This window comes from Ascaphus truei, chromosome 2 (genome assembly GCF_040206685.1).
Source record: "Ascaphus truei isolate aAscTru1 chromosome 2, aAscTru1.hap1, whole genome shotgun sequence".
NCBI lineage: Eukaryota > Metazoa > Chordata > Amphibia > Anura > Ascaphidae > Ascaphus > Ascaphus truei.
In genome coordinates this window covers 194151629-194168165 of record NC_134484.1, presented here as the reverse complement: position 1 = coordinate 194168165, position 16537 = coordinate 194151629, and the positions used below count along the sequence as shown (strand labels likewise).

Genomic DNA, 16537 nt, shown 5'->3' with positions numbered 1-16537 from the left:
GTGCACGCGCATTCGCATAGGCACGCGCGGCCGCATGCTGTATATAACAGCCCATAGACACCTTATCTCCTAGGGGGAGGGGGTGGGGGAAAGTGCGCTACACAACTACTGGCAACCTGATAGTACCAGGGTTTACTGCCAGCCCATTGTGCAGAATATATATATATATATATATATATATATATATATATATATATATATATATATATATATATATATAAATAAAATCGCATACCCTGCATTACGTCATTAACATATTATGAATGTGCCTTGCTGTTTATTAGAGCAGCACAGTAAGTGAATGTGGGTTTTGCAGCCTATAGGTGTCACTGCAGAATCCCATCACATTCACCTTCCAGACATACTTCCCGCCCCTCGCCTGTCCTCCAATCACAGGAGCCGCCTGCATACCAGAGCGAGGCTTGGAACACTTTCCGCTCCTCCTGTCCCGCTGTTCATCATCCTCGTGACGTCATTTCCGGGTCCCCGCTCTCGCTGCTGAGCTATGGAGGATCCTGAGCCCGGGAGCCCCGGCTATCTACTGCGGGACTTGCGGGACTTCACCGAGCGGTGCCAGGGCCGCTTGTCCGAGCTGCTGCGTGAGCTGGGCTGGGAGCAGGAGGGCGCCGGGGCGGCAGAGGTGAGATAACACTCGTATGAATAGTGTATGGGTTTATAGTGTGTAGTGTACAGAGCGGGGGGAGATTACCGCTAGCAAGGGGGAGAGCGGGGTATCTGTGACAATGTATGAAACTATATCACTACTAACACCAGAGAAGTGAGGGGTGAGAGAGTAACATGTCCATTATTGCATTGACATCTGGGGCTGGATATGGGAGATAACACTCCTGTTAGTGATAGACTCTAGGCTCATGTGCTAGCAACACACATGCATAGTATTATAATAAGAAAGATAAAGGAGGAGAGAATGGAAAACACTCCTAAAGTCAATAATGATATATATATATATCTCCTATAATGACAATTTGTAAGTGTGTGTATTATTACTGTTTGTGTAAAGCAGCAACATATTTTGCAGTGTGGTACAATGGGGTACAGAGTTATGTACCGGTATATTATATAAATGGTTACATACATGTGAGGGCAAACATGGTGTGTGTGTATTAGTGGTAAGTCCTGTAATGGCAGATATGCAATTGCATATAGCTTTCTTTTTTGTTAAATAATTTTTTTTGTACTGTGTGTCCCAAATTTATGATGTAACAGGAAATATGTCAGTGTAAAACAGGTGAAGCATTTCATATTTAGGTTAACTCTAAAGTTTGCACAATGGAAACAAGTTGTGTGAAAGCAATACTGTTGTGTCCTGAATTACTTTATATACATGCTAGCTTTGGAAGCATGGTCCACATGTTTATAAAGTGTAGATCAGGGGTTCCTAACAATCCTTGGGTTCCCCAGGCATCCACAAAAGGGTTCCGTGCTATTTTCGGGTCATTTAAAAATGTGCTTTGAGAGGGTTGGGTTCCTGCAAAATTTTGCAATATACATATAGGGTTGCTTAACCCCAAAAAGTAAAAAAAAAAAATAACACTGCTCTTAATAGTTTTTCATTTAGCAATTATTAGAATTCAGAGGCAAACCATAAACCTTTATAAGCAGAAGACCTACATAAGGGGGTTACTGAGACTACAGAAACCGATTCCTGTTAGTTGCTGTTAGTTGCTGTGTGTTAATGTGTTCTCTTCCTTAGGAGACTGTAGTATGTCCATATGATGATAATCACCGAATGTCTAGATCGTCACTGGAGAAGCATATGACTACGTGTAGTCTGCGGAAACTGGGATATAGCAAGGAAGAGGTAGCTATCAAAAATGCTCTTCTTTTTAATGCATACTTTGATTTGCAGGAAGGTGAAACTTGTAGCTTAACACACTTTTTCTTTTCTTTTTAAATTTATATAGACCATAGTATGCGACCCACGCTTTTTCTATAACAAAGCAAAAATACCATCAGTTGTTATCGGTAAGTAATATGTCCTATGCGCAGCAGCAATATCCTGGAACACAGTGCATGAAGACATCCGGAAAGATGATTTAACTGATTACTTTGTCTTCTCATAGCGTCGGTCTCTGGCACATCGACTGCAAATGTCAAAATTGACATTTCATGAAATGAGTATGCTAAAAGAATAATTGCTGTGACCTGCTTTGGAAATGATTCCTTAAAGCAGCAATCACCACATATATAGGACTTGCTTGTGTAATACGAGCTTGAGACAAAAGGTGGCACTGGGTGCTCATTTGCATGTAATTCCCAGAATCCCTTGCTGCAGTGGAAGTGCTGTGTGCTGGGTGATAATGGGGAAAGATAGGGTTGCAGACCTGTCTAAGACATGCGAATGAACATACAGTAATATATACAGTTGCTATACATCTCTCTCTATATATATATATATATATATATATTTGTATGTATATATATATATATATATATATATATATATATATATATATATATATATATATATATATATATATATATATATATATATATATAAAGAAAACAGGCGCACACCTAGTGCATTAAAGTTTACCAATAATTTTATGGAACATTTAAAACCAGACAAATGCCCACTCACAAGTAAAGCGTTATTTGAAAGCAGTTATGAGATTGGCCCTCATAAGCCAGTGGTGCCGTTCGAGCCTGTAATGGTGTCCTCTCGTGCGCGGTCTCCTTCTACCGGAAGTGACGCTCACCCGGTCTGGTGTCCCGCACAAAACGGAAGTCCCTCCAGGAAACCGAGGCCTCTCCTGACTGCCTCTAGCTGCTGCACCACCAATCAAGCCAAACGATGTGTCCACTGAACTGCTTTACCGAGCCTCCCACAAGCTGCGTTCCTCTCAGTCTGCTCTCAGTGGGACAAATGTCTGCTCTGCTCTAGCCACGCCCTACGCGATCCCCTGAAGAAGTCATCATCGATGACGAAACGCATAGGGCGTGGCTAGAGCAGAGCAGACATTTGTCCCACTGAGAGCAGACTGAGAGGAACGCAGCTTGTGGGAGGCTCGGTAAAGCAGTTCAGTGGACACATCGTTTGGCTTGATTGGTGGTGCAGCAGCTAGAGGCAGTCAGGAGAGGCCTCGGTTTCCTGGAGGGACTTCCGTTTTGTGCGGGACACCAGACCGGGTGAGCGTCACTTCCGGTAGAAGGAGACCGCGCACGAGAGGACACCATTACAGGCTCGAACGGCACCACTGGCTTATGAGGGCCAATCTTATAACTGCTTTCAAATAACGCTTTACTTGTGAGTGGGCATTTGTCTGGTTTTAAATGTTCCATAAAATTATTGGTAAACTTTAATGCACTAGGTGTGCGCCTGTTTTCTTTTTTCTTTCATAGGTATTCCTAGGGAGTTGTGATCCCTTATAAACGGGCTGCCTATACCTGGATGCATTCATTTGGAACAGGACTCTGACTTTTAAGGTTTTAAAAGTTTTTTGGAAAAAAGTTTTTATTTTCATTTTTTTATATTTTTTTATATTTTTTATTTCATTCAAGATATTTTTTGTATTACAACACACATTTTTTTCAGAAGCATTTTTAACAATTTTGTTATGTACACTTTGTATTAAAGTTATTACACATTTCATCTTAGAATTACATAGGGTTTTTTAATTATATTATATCACTTTAGCCACCCCATAGGTTATATCAACGCAGTTGGCTACTTATTCACAGTTAGGCAGGTTGTTGCATTAGGCGCTCCTTTACCATTTCTGTTTTGTTTATATATATATATATATATATATATATATATATATATATATATATATATATATATATATATATATATATATATATATATATATATATATATATATATATATATATATATATATCTTATACTATATTAGTGAAAGCACTGTATGTTTGCCTGCCTGCCTGCCTGCCTGCCTGCCTGCCTGTATGTCCGGTGTCCCTACGGGAAATCTGATTGGTCCCTTGGACCGCCCCCGCACACCTCTCATTGGCCTGAGGCGGAGTGACGGGCCAAAGGACACACAGGGACACACACACAGGGACACACACACACACAGGGACACACACACACAGGGACACACACACACAGACACAGGGACACACACACACAATGACAGACACACACACACACACACACACACACACACACACACTGTTACATACATTAGCGGGGCTCACAGTTAGCAGCACCCGCGCGCACCTCCTCCTCTCCCCGTGTCTCCCGCGCTTTCACCCCGACCCCCCCCTCCCCCGGCGCAGCTACATTCAGCGGGACACACACACTATTATTACCCCTTCAGCGCCCCCCCCCCCCAACCAGTGTCAGCGGCCGTGCGAGACCCCCCCTCTATATCTCCCACCTCTCCCCCCCCCACACATATACATGCCCCCCCCTCCCCGGCGCTACAACTCACCCCTCCCCGGGCGGGGGAACAGCCAGTGGCCAGGCAGGCTGCCTCGCGGCGCCGAGTGCCCAAGATGGTGGCGCCCGGGACACAGCGGGGGAACGGCCACAACACGCTGCCTCCCGCCTCAGATCCACGTGAGACCTGCCGGATGGGTGAGTGAGCGGCCTTCACCTCCCCTCCACCCCCCCTTCACCTCCCCTCCACCTCCCCTCCAGTGTCAGTGTCTCCCCGATACCCCCCCCCCCCCCCCCCCGGCGCCGCTACAGTCAGCGGGGGAGCGAGCGAGCGCCCGGGACACAGCGGGAGAGCGGCCACAACACGCTGCCTCCCGCCTCAGATCCACGTGGGACCTGCCGGACGGGTGAGTGAGCGGCCTTCACCACCCCTCACCCCCCATCACCTCCCCTCACCCCCTTTCACCTCCCCTCACTCCACTTCTCCCTTCCACCCCCCTTCACCTCCCCATTTACCTCCCCCCCCTCACCTCCCCATTTACCTCCCCCCCCTCCACCCCCCTTCACCTCCCCTCCACCCCCCCCTTCACCACCTCCCCTTCACCTCCCCTCCACCCCCCCCCTTCACCTCCCTTCCACCCCCCCCCCTTCACCTCCCCTCCAACCCCCCACCTTCACCTCCCCTTCACCCCCCCTTCCACCGCCTCCCCACCGCCTCCCACCCCCGCCCTTCCCTCCGCCTCCCACCCCCCGCCTTCCCACCTCCTCCCCCTTCCCACCACCTCACCCCTCCCCCTTTCCCCCCCCCTTTCCACCACCTCCCCCCCTTCCAACCACCTCCCCCCCTTCCCACCACCTCCCCCCCCTTCCCACCACCTCCCCCCCTTCCCACCACCTCCACCCTCCCCCCTTCCCACCACCTCCCCCCCCCTTCCCACCACCTTCCCCCTCCTCCCCCTTCCCACCACCTTCCCCCTCCTCCCCCTTCCCACCACATCCCCCCTTCTCTCCCTTTCCACCACCTTCCCCCCTCCTCCTCCTTCCCACCACCTCCCCCCTTCCCACCACCTCCCCCCTTCTCCCCCTTCCCACCACCTCCCCCCTTCTCCCCCTTTCCACCACCTCCCCCCTCCTCCCCCTTCCCACCACTTCTCCTTTCCCCCCCCCCCCCCGCCTCCCCTTCCCCCCCTCCGCTCCCCTTTCCACACCCCCCTCCGCTCCTGTTCCCCCCCCCCCCTCCACCTCTTTTTACCTTTCCCCTCCCACACTTCCACCCCCTCCTCTAACCCTTCCCCCCCTCCTCTAACCCTTCCCCCCCTCCTCTAACCCTTCCCCCCCTCCTCTAACCCTTCCCCCCCCTCCCTTCCCCCCCCTCCTCTAACCCTTCCCCCCCCTCCTCTAACCCTTCCCCCCCCTCCTCTAACCCTTCCCCCCCCCTCCTCTAACCCTTCCCCCCCCCTCCTCTAACCCTTCCCCCCCCTCCTCTAACCCTTCCCCCCTCCTCCACCCCTTGCCCCCCTCCTCCACCCCTTGCCCCCCTCCTCCACCCCTTGCCCCCCTCCTCCACCCCCTCCTCCCCTTCCCGCCGCCCTTCGCCTTCATGCCCGCCTTACCGCCTCCCCACCCCCGCCTCTGCCTTTCACCCGCCCTTACTCCGGCCGCCTCTGCCTTTCACTCACCGCCTCACAGCCGCTGCACGCACTCAACAGACACCCGCTACACTCGACACATACCTGCCGCCACACACACCTGCTGCCTCCCGCCCCTACGCACCGACATCACTGACCCACCGCCTCACACCCTAGCAGGACCCCCACTCACAGACAGCACTCACAACCCACGCGCCAGCCGCCGCCTCACACCCTTGCAGGACCCCCACTCACAGACAGCACTCACAACCCACGCGCCACCCACCGCCTCACACCCTAGCAGGACCCCCACTCACAGACAGCACTCACAACCCACGCACCACCCCGCCGCCTCACACCCTAGCAGGACCCCCACTCGCACACAGCACTCACAACCCACGCGCCACCCGCCGCCTCACACCCTAGCAGGACACACGACTCAGATTTTTACATCACTTATGGCACCAAAATATACATTGTACTGTGGTGTGGTTACAATTAACCATTTTTATACAACATCATATTACATTTTCTTCCATCTTTCTTTTCAATATTATTATCCAACCTTTACAACAAACAGTCACCTATTGTTCCACGATTTATAAATAATACTACCTATTACGCATTTACATCCCGGGCAACGCCGGGTCTCTCAGCTAGTATATATATATATATATCCCTTTCTAATATTAGTATCTTGCCCCTTGAGCATGTCCTGCTCTTTAAAGAATAAAAAAAAGTGTTTAAACAATGATTTTCCTATTCTCACGCGTCTGTGGTTACCACAGGTGCACTGGGCCCGAGAAAGAGCTGCATTTTCCCCTCCCGGACACTAAATATTTTAAACGCTTATCTCCTGAACGGAGCAAAAAATAAAAATACGAAACAAAACTGCATTAGAAAGGGAAAGAAATAATGTTTGTTAACGCTGTAAATGCTATAGGCTCCTGCCCGGTCCAGCATTTTACTGATCATGTGATTGCTCGAGCGATCACTTGATCTCAACGTCATTCCGGTGGAGGTGAGGGTCCTATCCCTCTGTGTACATCGTAATGAGAAACACGCATGCTCATGCATAACGGGTATGTTATAAGAGCGTGGTGGCCCTCATGACATACACTGTAGATCCAAAGGGCAATAAGGCAAAAAAAAATCGGTGCTAGCTGCTGCTTTTTTTTTTTTAAGTGATTTTGTTTTTCAGCTCCATTACTTTTAACATTAACCATAAAAATAAATAAAAAAGCCATGCTGCGCTTCTGTTAAAACACTTATACGTGTAATAAATGTCGGGATGTCCTGGTGCGTCTTCTGCTAACGTATATGGTTGCCATGGGTTCCCCCATTCATACGCTGTGAAAGGCAGACGGCCGCACTGCTTTGTGGCCTCCTAGGCTTTGGACAAATTGCATTCAACAATTTAAAAAAACATGTATGTAGTTGTCTTGATTGAAAAAGGGTAAAAATGTCACAGCCTTACGCTAACCATCTAAAACTTTTTTTTGGGGCCTGATTTAAATAGAGGGTAGCGCTCAAGTGTTTGCCTGCAGAAATGTATAGCATGGAGAGCAGGATCATTAAGAAACTCTTCTCTAAAACGGGAAGTCAAATCTCTGTTTTCTTGGCTAATTCCATAAGACCTGTTTCTATATTTTGGATATCTGGTACACGCAGGCTTTTGAACTTCTGATCAACCTAGTGTACAGATTGTTCTTAGAGGTAACTTTTGTTTTTTTGCTTCCAAACAGATAAAGCTCAGCAGTTTCAGATAATCAGACAAGCAAAGGAACGCGCGTCTAGTGGGAAAGACGATGTGCCTTACGATAAAAGTAAGTGGAGCAAAAATGTTGGGGCGTGTTTTGCAAATAACACTTGGTGACTGGGTTATACACATACTGTACGCTTGACGTGTGCCTAGTGAAGCATTAGTGTAACCTCGGGTTAATTGCCACTGTCACCATGACTTTCTAACAGTGGGATGGGGGTAAGGGAGAAGATGTTTAGTGATTGGTTAGTCCAGGATTGCTCAGAAAAAAAAGAAAGTATGTCATCCAATATTGTCTTATTCAAAAGAAGGCATTTAAATAATATTTTACTATTTCGACTGTCCGCTTGATTGATTGAGTTCTGAAGTTGTGAAGGTTTCTGCAGTCCACTATTCATCCTGAGGGTGGTGCTGCTCTCTCACAAACGCCACCAATGTGTAGGTTCAACATGTATGTATCATCATATTTATTAAGTGCCAACAATGTACCCAGCACTTCATAAAATGACAATACAAGGTAAATACATGACAAACAGTAGGTATAAGTGCAACAGGTAAATGGCCACATAAGGCACAGGGAGGCCCTGCCCGAAGGGCTTACAGTCTAACTTAATAGGTAATGCATTAAGTCAACTTTTCCATATCGTGGACCACTTCACTTCTAATAATCCATGGGAGGACCACCATTTTTATGTTAGCTCTGCTCTTGTATATCTATTTCTATAGATATCTGTATCAAGATATATTTAAAAATATACTGGATCTGTATTTAAAAAAAATAATAAAAAATGTTCAGTAGTGATGGAGCAGGGGTGCGCAAACATTTGTACATCGCGCACCCCCCCACCCGCCTCCTCCGGCATCTCTGCAACTTTGCACCGTCTTGCTGTCATGGTGACGCCACGTCATTGCTATCAGAAGATGCTGGAGAGAAGGTAAAAGGCAGTTACAGAGGCCCCACTCTCTCCCCAGTAACCAGATTAAATGCCATGGGGGAGAACGCGGGGCCTCTTAAGTGTGGGGCTCAGTTCGGTGCCTCCATTAGAAAATGTTGTGCACCCCCTGTGATGGGCAATGCAAGCGCTAAAGGAGAGGGTATCCTGAGCTTTGGGGCTGGATTTGGGTAGAACATTTTTATTGCTTATTTGTATTGCTTATTATATAAGCTATAAGTGTTCCGTATCACACACACAAAGATCCCAAAGTGCCTCTGAACATGGGAACCGGGGACAAGACTGATCTTACAAAAGTCAGGTGGTGTTTATTCTTGCAAAAGGGAAATCTTCTATTACTTTGGTTAATCGGCTGCATTAACTTTCATCAACCTTTCGGCCCATTTGCTCTTTTTATGTTATGTTACAGTATAGATTAAACCAAAAATGTTAAGTACATATCAGTGTTTTAATATACTCGGTCTGTTATAAAGAGTACGCTGCACACGGTAATCATCATGACAGTGCTATGTCCACCTGTCTTTCATGTAATGCAGCCGATACATTTTTGTTTTATTGCTTATTGCTTGTGCTCAATAAAACAATAGTTGTCCTTGGTTCTTTTTCTTTCCATAACAGGGGTGAGTATAAAGCGGAATTAGAGTCTTGAATTTTCAGAGATAAGAACCACTGTGTATGTGCAGTATCCTTTACAAGCGATATCCTTTTCAAATAATTATATGCCCTAGGCTGCTGATTTTACGATGGCTAGAGAAAGTATATGCAATATAATTTTATTTTTTTTGTGTGTGTGAATGAGGATGGGTAATATTTTTAATTTATTTTTCTTAGAACTCCTTTATAAAAACAAACCCTCTTGGTAATCTCATTTACCGGTAATGCATGCTGCTTTTAGGTAAATTCATTATACAAGGGGAATGTGGTTTTTTTTTATGCTTGACCCACCTCTGATTGGTGGGAGATGCAAATATTGTAGTGTGTATGTGTGCCAGTTTTACAGAATGGACGGGCATCTTGGGGGAAGAAGCCAGTGAGAAAGATAACAAATCAAACAGTGCTAGGAACAGGAGATGGGGTGCAGAAGTTCTTAATATTGATGTTCACTTCACATACCCACGTAGAAAGGCCCAGACTCACAGAGTACTGCTTGGTAACGTGCCTTAACGCCCAGGCTAGTAAGCCGGACTTACAATGTGTTAAAGCTTAGTACCGTTATGTTATTTTTGGCCAAATTGTTACTTTATACCCTTCACTCCTTGGCAGAGAGGCGGTCCTATTTTACAAGTACTATATACTGCTCTTGAAACCAAACGTTCTGTATCAATTTGAATGAGTCTACCAATTTTTAGAGACTGATCGGTTTATATGCAGTCTTGGATTATTCAGTCTCCAGAGACACCTCAGTTCTTGACTTTCTTTGCTTCATGCTACTACTGTAGCTTAGATATGGTTGGTTAAAATGCTTTTTGGGATACTTGTCACTATTTGCGTTTGCAAAATTCCAGCTCCTTCTAAAAAAAAATATTTTGTGCACTTAGAAAAGTTGTCGTTTCCTTGTTTTACGTAACGAATCCACATATTCATTCAGTCGAACGCTGTAAAGTGTCCATGACTGCGACCGTGTCGTTCTGATAGTGCCCTGCAGTTAAACTTTAAGTTGCGCCTCAATCTGACTCGCTGTATGAACAGCCTGCATCAGCTCATTGCTCAGCAAAATACAAGACTGCTTTCTACTGAATAAAGCCATAATGAACCATTCAATAACAAAAACAAAACTTGTAATAAAGTAACTTGATTTATAAAAGTGGTGCTCGTTCTAAAACATTGGCGTTTATTTCATGTGTGTTGTGGCTTGTGCTGCAAAGCCATTGAAATGAACCGACTTACCAGACGTCACAGCTAAGGTGACTTCTATTAAGCCCCATTGATGCATATACACTGGTGGGAGTTCAGCTACCAGAGTCTATTATCTGGTGGTTCAAGCAAAGGACACATCAAGTGAAATTCATTATTTAGGCCTTCAAATGAAATCACTATGTAAAGCCACACAATCCTTTTGGATAAAAAAAAATACTGAGTTAGCTTTGTCCTCTTCAGGGTGATATTGCCTGCTGCAAATAAGTCCTTCATCCATCCACGATTCATGTGTTTCCCCAAGCAGAGAGTAGAGGCTGCCGCTGTTTCACCCACAGTCCTTTCTGTGCCTCTGCAAGCTTAAGTTAAATTAATTCAAGAACAACATAGGATGCAAGATACGTGCAGATCATAGACATCCTGCAACTTCCCTACCGCAAAGTTTAAATGTTGTATGTTCCTCCTCTCAAGCAGCCTTCTCCCTTTTACTTCCTCCCTAAACTACATAAGGAATGTGTTCGACACTCATGTAATAAGTATCTTGAGACTTCTTAGTACCCTATTACTAAAGCATATTAGTGAAACATGACTGCTGCTTCTGTAAATGAGGAAAGTGAAGGGAGGCCACATCAATATAATCACCGTAAGATAAGTAGCTGTCTTGTATGATGTGTATGCACCAATGCTGCCATTCCATTTCTGTGCTGTAGGTGCATATTCCTCCTCTCCTATTGAAGTTCCTCAGAATCACAAGCGTGTTATCTGTGACCTGACGTCTGCCGACCGCCTTGCCTTATATGACTATGTCCTCGAGGAGACAAAGAAGCAGAGATCTATAGGTCAGGCTGCGGAGAATGAGTTTGATCTGTTTGAGGATTTAGCTGCCAAACTAAATCGAGGTAAGAGTGACTTCAGAATTGGCGTGATGCCTGTTTCTACGTGTAGCACTATTATCTGTTTTTACTCTGCTCTCTGCATTGACTTGTTACTTAGCTGTTTATCAAAAACAGACAAATTGCCGTTCTTCATGCAGTTTGATACAGACTCTTTAGTGTATCACTTATTAGCTTTCCCCCATTGCAGGGAATACCCTGACTCTTAGGCATTTGGAAATGTGAAGTAGGTAATACTATAGGGAAGAGATTAATATTGCTTTTTCTGCCTTTGAATTTATAGCCATAAGCAAATCTGTGCAGAGACAAAAAGCTATGACAGGTGAAAGAGACCAAAACCTACACAGAGTTGGATAAGCTTTTTATGGTTTTTAATTTTGAAATAAATACATAGTCGTTTGGTCACTAACTGAATCCACTGAGAGAGGATGACCAGTGGCTGCTTCTCCCAGCACAGAGTCCTTTTTTCTAAGCTGTTGACCCTGGGAGCCAATTAGCCGGTCTTGTCCGTTACCAGCAATTGCTAACCTTTTCTGCTTATTTTCACGCCCTATTAGAAGATGGCCAGAACGGCCCCAAATCTCACCTTGAAATCATGGCCGAAATGAGGGACTACAAGAGACGTCGCCAGTCTTACAGGGCAAAGAACGTTCACATAACAAAGAAGTCTTACACTGAGGTAAGATGTGGTCACGACGGCTTTGGTTAAGTTGAATACTAATCACTAAATATCTCTAGCTGCTTTTATGTGTTATCATTATTTCTGCCTATAGGTATCACCCTCTCATGGGCTTTTGATGCACTGTAGCACAATGCAGGGGCTGGCTTCTTGGGTCCTTGGATGGTTCACTGAGCCATGTTCTGAAAAAGAACGTAACGTTGCGCTTGGTAAAATACACGCACCATGCATCCCTTTCGTTGATGCGTAGGGAGAAATAGACGTGCTGTTGCTTCTCACATTAACTGTACTGTACAAAACCTATACATGAAGAGATTATAAACTATAGAATACTCGCAAGTAAACACCTTCGTGATATTGTGTACCATATCTACTGTACGTTGCATTTCTGGTAATGTCCGCTTTAACCCCCCCCTACACGTAAAGAACTGTAATAAGATATGTTCACATGGTGGGAAAGATGCTCAAAAGAGACTTTTTTTTTAATTTTATTTTTTATAATGCATACCTAAAATTGTAAGGCAATATGTTGACTAAATAATATTTAAAACACAGTATGCAGAACAATTGTATAATGAACAGAACTTAAACAGCCAGAGATGAAACTGTATGTAAGAAAGCCATAAATGCTATAATATAACTGGAAATTGGCCTTTCTTTAAAAGTCCTTGTGAAGACTTTAACCCTTTTGTGTGCCACAGGTCGTAGTTACTACATCCATGAGGAGTGGCGCTTCATGGTGCAGTGACTCGCACTGTTCCCGAGGTGTACACCCTCCCAATGGACATTTTTTTTCTCTCTAGCTTATCTGAAGCAGTGGGTACTTCAGAGCTCATCCGTTCTCTACTGACCGCGGCATACTCCATGGTTCCCAAGCTGCAGAGATCCCCCCCCCCATCCCCCCTGTTTTCTTTTATTTAAAAAACAAAACTACAAACATGGCCAACAGGGTCACTGACAGAAAGATGCGGTCATCTTTTGAAACCGATGCAATTTTCTATTGGCTGCGGGGGTGAGACCTAGCTCTGTGGCCATTCTATCTCTACCAGGTAGCCACAGAATAGCTCCGTGGGTCAGCCTAACCCGCCCCCCCCCCCCCCAGGTGGATAAAATAGAGCTGCTTCAGTGGTTTAACTGCTTGGGGCCACCATTGCATTGCAGCCCCCTGGCAGTGAATGAGTTCTAAGGCACCAAGCTGTTGCCCACGGATTGATTACATATTTACTGTATTCCTGATTTTGTAACTTTCAGATCATCCGGGATGTTATTAATGTGCACATGGAAGAGCTCAGCAATCACTGGCGTGATGAGGCGCACGATGAAGCAAGCTCCTCCATTTCATCATCTTCTGTTAGACGGTAAATAGACGTTTGAAAAGATCCTTATCGCCCAAGCACACGGCACAAGCTCATTATTCAAGGCTTTTGCTGCTTCTTTTTTAAAATTGCTTTGATGCCAGATGAGCCAGCAAAACATAGTCGCTGAATGGATTAACAGGCCGCCTGGTGTGAACTCCAGAAGGGTAATTTGGCATTGATCTTTGCTTTGGCAGAGAGTTACGGAGATCACCCTCAGCGGACTCCAGACACTCGGGCGGAAGTCACCGGGACAAGCCGCTCTCTGGACGCAGGAGAGAGCGCAGCAGGAGCCCACACAGCAGACATCAGAGTCGGGATCAAGGCAAGGAATCCAAAAGGAAGAGAGACAGGCAAGGTTTTCCTTTACTCCTTTAAGCGCTGCTACAGACAGTGCCCACCCATTATATCCCTGACCTCATGCTTCGTGTCACGCAGCGACAAAGCAAAAGGGGGTACATGTGTGCGCGCAATATGCTGCATCACCAAACGAGAAATGAATCCCTATAGAGAGCATTCACACCATGGCTATGTTGAAGCCTATAAAGTGTTGCAAAAAAAAATAATTACACACACTATGCTCCACGGAGAGTGTATGCACTGCATTCCTTGGAGTCTACCTCGCACGCATTAGTATGAGGTCTAATACTTTTAAAGGTGCATGTGGGATGATGAATACACTATCTGATTAGTATTCCAGTAAGCCAGTCAATCAGTTCAATCTGACTTCTAATATATGCTCAATAGATTTAAGAGCTTGCTAGTATCCATTATTTTGCAGCAGGGTTCCAGCTGCGACTATAAGGAGTGTGCAACACTTTATAGGCTTCAGCATAGCCATAGTGTGAAATCCTTTAGCAATTAGCATCTTACAGGTTTTACGTTTTACGTCTGTTTGAATTCTCTTCTGTTTATTATAATCAATAAATGTAATTAAAATTAGTAGAGGCAGAGTGCTCTGTATAGGAATTCTTTTCTCGTCTCTGCAATATGATGTGCAGAAGTAGTAAAAGCTGCAATCCAGCCTGATCAGTCCTAACATGTAAAGTTTACGTTTTTATCATTCTATATACACATTTGTATTATAAACGGTTGAAAGAATGTCATGTGAGGATTTAAAATATCGGACAAGACCCCTTGTGCTTTAACATTGTCCCAAGTCCTCAAATGGATAATAAAGTGGAACCAAATGAATTGTACATTAGGTTTAAGCCACAACACCCCCACCCCCCTAACTAACCCTCTTAACCAGGATTGAAATCGGAGGGTCCTTCAGAGCCGAATTGCTCTATTTTCAGCTCCCGTAACCAACGCCCCCCCCCCACACCCCCTTGTTCTCGACCTATTTACCGGTGAAGATGTCGTCATTACTTCCTGGTTTTAAAGGGGATTTAAATGGAAGTCCAATAGGAAGCCAAAAATATTGATGTGGTTTGTGATTGACCTGTCATTTGGAAGCCATTTTGTTTAACTTGGAGGGTGACTTAAATCTGGTAATGTCACTGGTAAGTATCTCGAATGGGGGGGGGGGGGGGAGAGAAACTGCTAAGAGTGATACAGAAATTTAACATTTGGGAAAACAATGTACTGTATTACTGTCCTTTGAACATGTTGTTGTTGTTGGGATTTTTTTATTTTTTTTTTTTAAATAGCCTATTTAACAGCTATTTTTATGGAGGTGTTTAAATATAGCCTTTCAAAAAGTTTATTGGTAAACTGTCCCATTCTTTTTCAGGGATGAAGAAAGACACCACCACAGCCATAAAAGACGAAAATAGAGAAATTACCAACTGTTATTTTTCCTTTTTTATATATGAATATTTCTATATATGAATTAGAGGTGCCATCCCATCAACTTTTTTTTATTTTCATGTTTGCAAATATACAGTTCATTAAAAAAAAATATTACAATAAATAAGATGGTCTTTCCCCGCGGTGCGCAAACTGGGGGGCGCGCAAGATTATGTAGGGGGGGCGCAGGCTGCGTGCGGGGAAACGGGGGCGGGCAGAGCTGTGCACGGGCGGCCAGAAGCTCCGTGCTGAGGCTGCTCCTCTGCTGTGTCTGCCTGCAGAGGGGGCGGGGCTTTGCTGTGGGGCCTTCCCTGCACACACACAAACCCTCCTCCTGTCTTTTACCCACCCGTTTTCAGCAGCACATGGGGGGACCTGAGCAGGCTTAGTTACTCCCTCCCCCCACCCACCAGGTGTGTGTGTGTGTGTGTGTGTGTGTGTGTGTGTGTGTGTGTGTGTGTGTGTGTGTGTGTATATGTGTATATATATATATATATATATATATATATACTGCTGTGTGTGTGCTGTGATTGAGTGTTGGTTGTGTGTGTGCTGTGATTGAGGGTTGTGTGTGTGTGTGTGCTGTGATTGAGGTGTGTGTGCTGTGATTGAGGGTTGTGTGTGTGCTGTGATTGAGGGTTGTGAGTGTGTGCTGTGATTGAGGGTTGTGTGTGTGTGTGCTGTGATTGAGGGTTGTGAGTGTGTGTGTGCTGTGATTGAATGCAGCGGTGCTTAAACTGAGGGGGGGGGGGCGCCCCGGGCGCAAGATTATTTAGGCGGAGGGCTTGCGGCAAAACCTGGGTGCACAGGCAAAAAAGATGTGCGCGGGCGGCCAAACAGAATAGTGCACGTGGCGGCCACGTGATACAGAGGTACGGGGGAGGAGCACGCCCCAGCGCTGTGATGTCAAACGCCCCTCCCTCCGATGTCTGCCCTACAATAGAGCTGTGTTCCTGCTCTCCTCCGCTGCCAACCTGCTTCGCTGCGATCCTCTGCAAGTGAAAGGGTAGGCTGCCACTATATCAATCATACTATGAATGTACAGAAATAATAAAACAAAGTGTAAACACTTCCCCGCTCGTGCTTGCAAAATTATGCAGGACGCCCTGTGCTCATGCTTGGAGAGTTGGTGATGTCACCGCTCTCAGCGGCAGCGTGGACGCAGCCTAATTTTGCAAGCGCGAGCTGTTGAAGTATGCAAGTATTTAGGCTGCGCTTATAGTGCCAGCGACGCAACGTTGCCAGAAAACAAATGC

General features: G+C 45.6%; 1 protein-coding gene across 1 annotated transcript; it reads left to right on the top strand.

Moving 5' to 3' along the window:
- The first annotated feature begins 460 nt into the window (after positions 1 to 460).
- On the top strand, positions 461 to 15405 carry SNRNP48 (small nuclear ribonucleoprotein U11/U12 subunit 48). Its single transcript, XM_075585746.1, has 9 exons — positions 461 to 640; positions 1715 to 1822; positions 1926 to 1986; positions 7740 to 7820; positions 11274 to 11462; positions 12014 to 12135; positions 13387 to 13493; positions 13688 to 13843; positions 15226 to 15405. The coding sequence occupies exons 1-9, from the start codon at positions 506 to 508 to the stop codon at positions 15266 to 15268; spliced, it is 1002 nt and encodes a 333-aa protein (XP_075441861.1). The 5' UTR covers positions 461 to 505; the 3' UTR covers positions 15269 to 15405.
- Positions 15406 to 16537: the final 1132 nt, after the last annotated feature.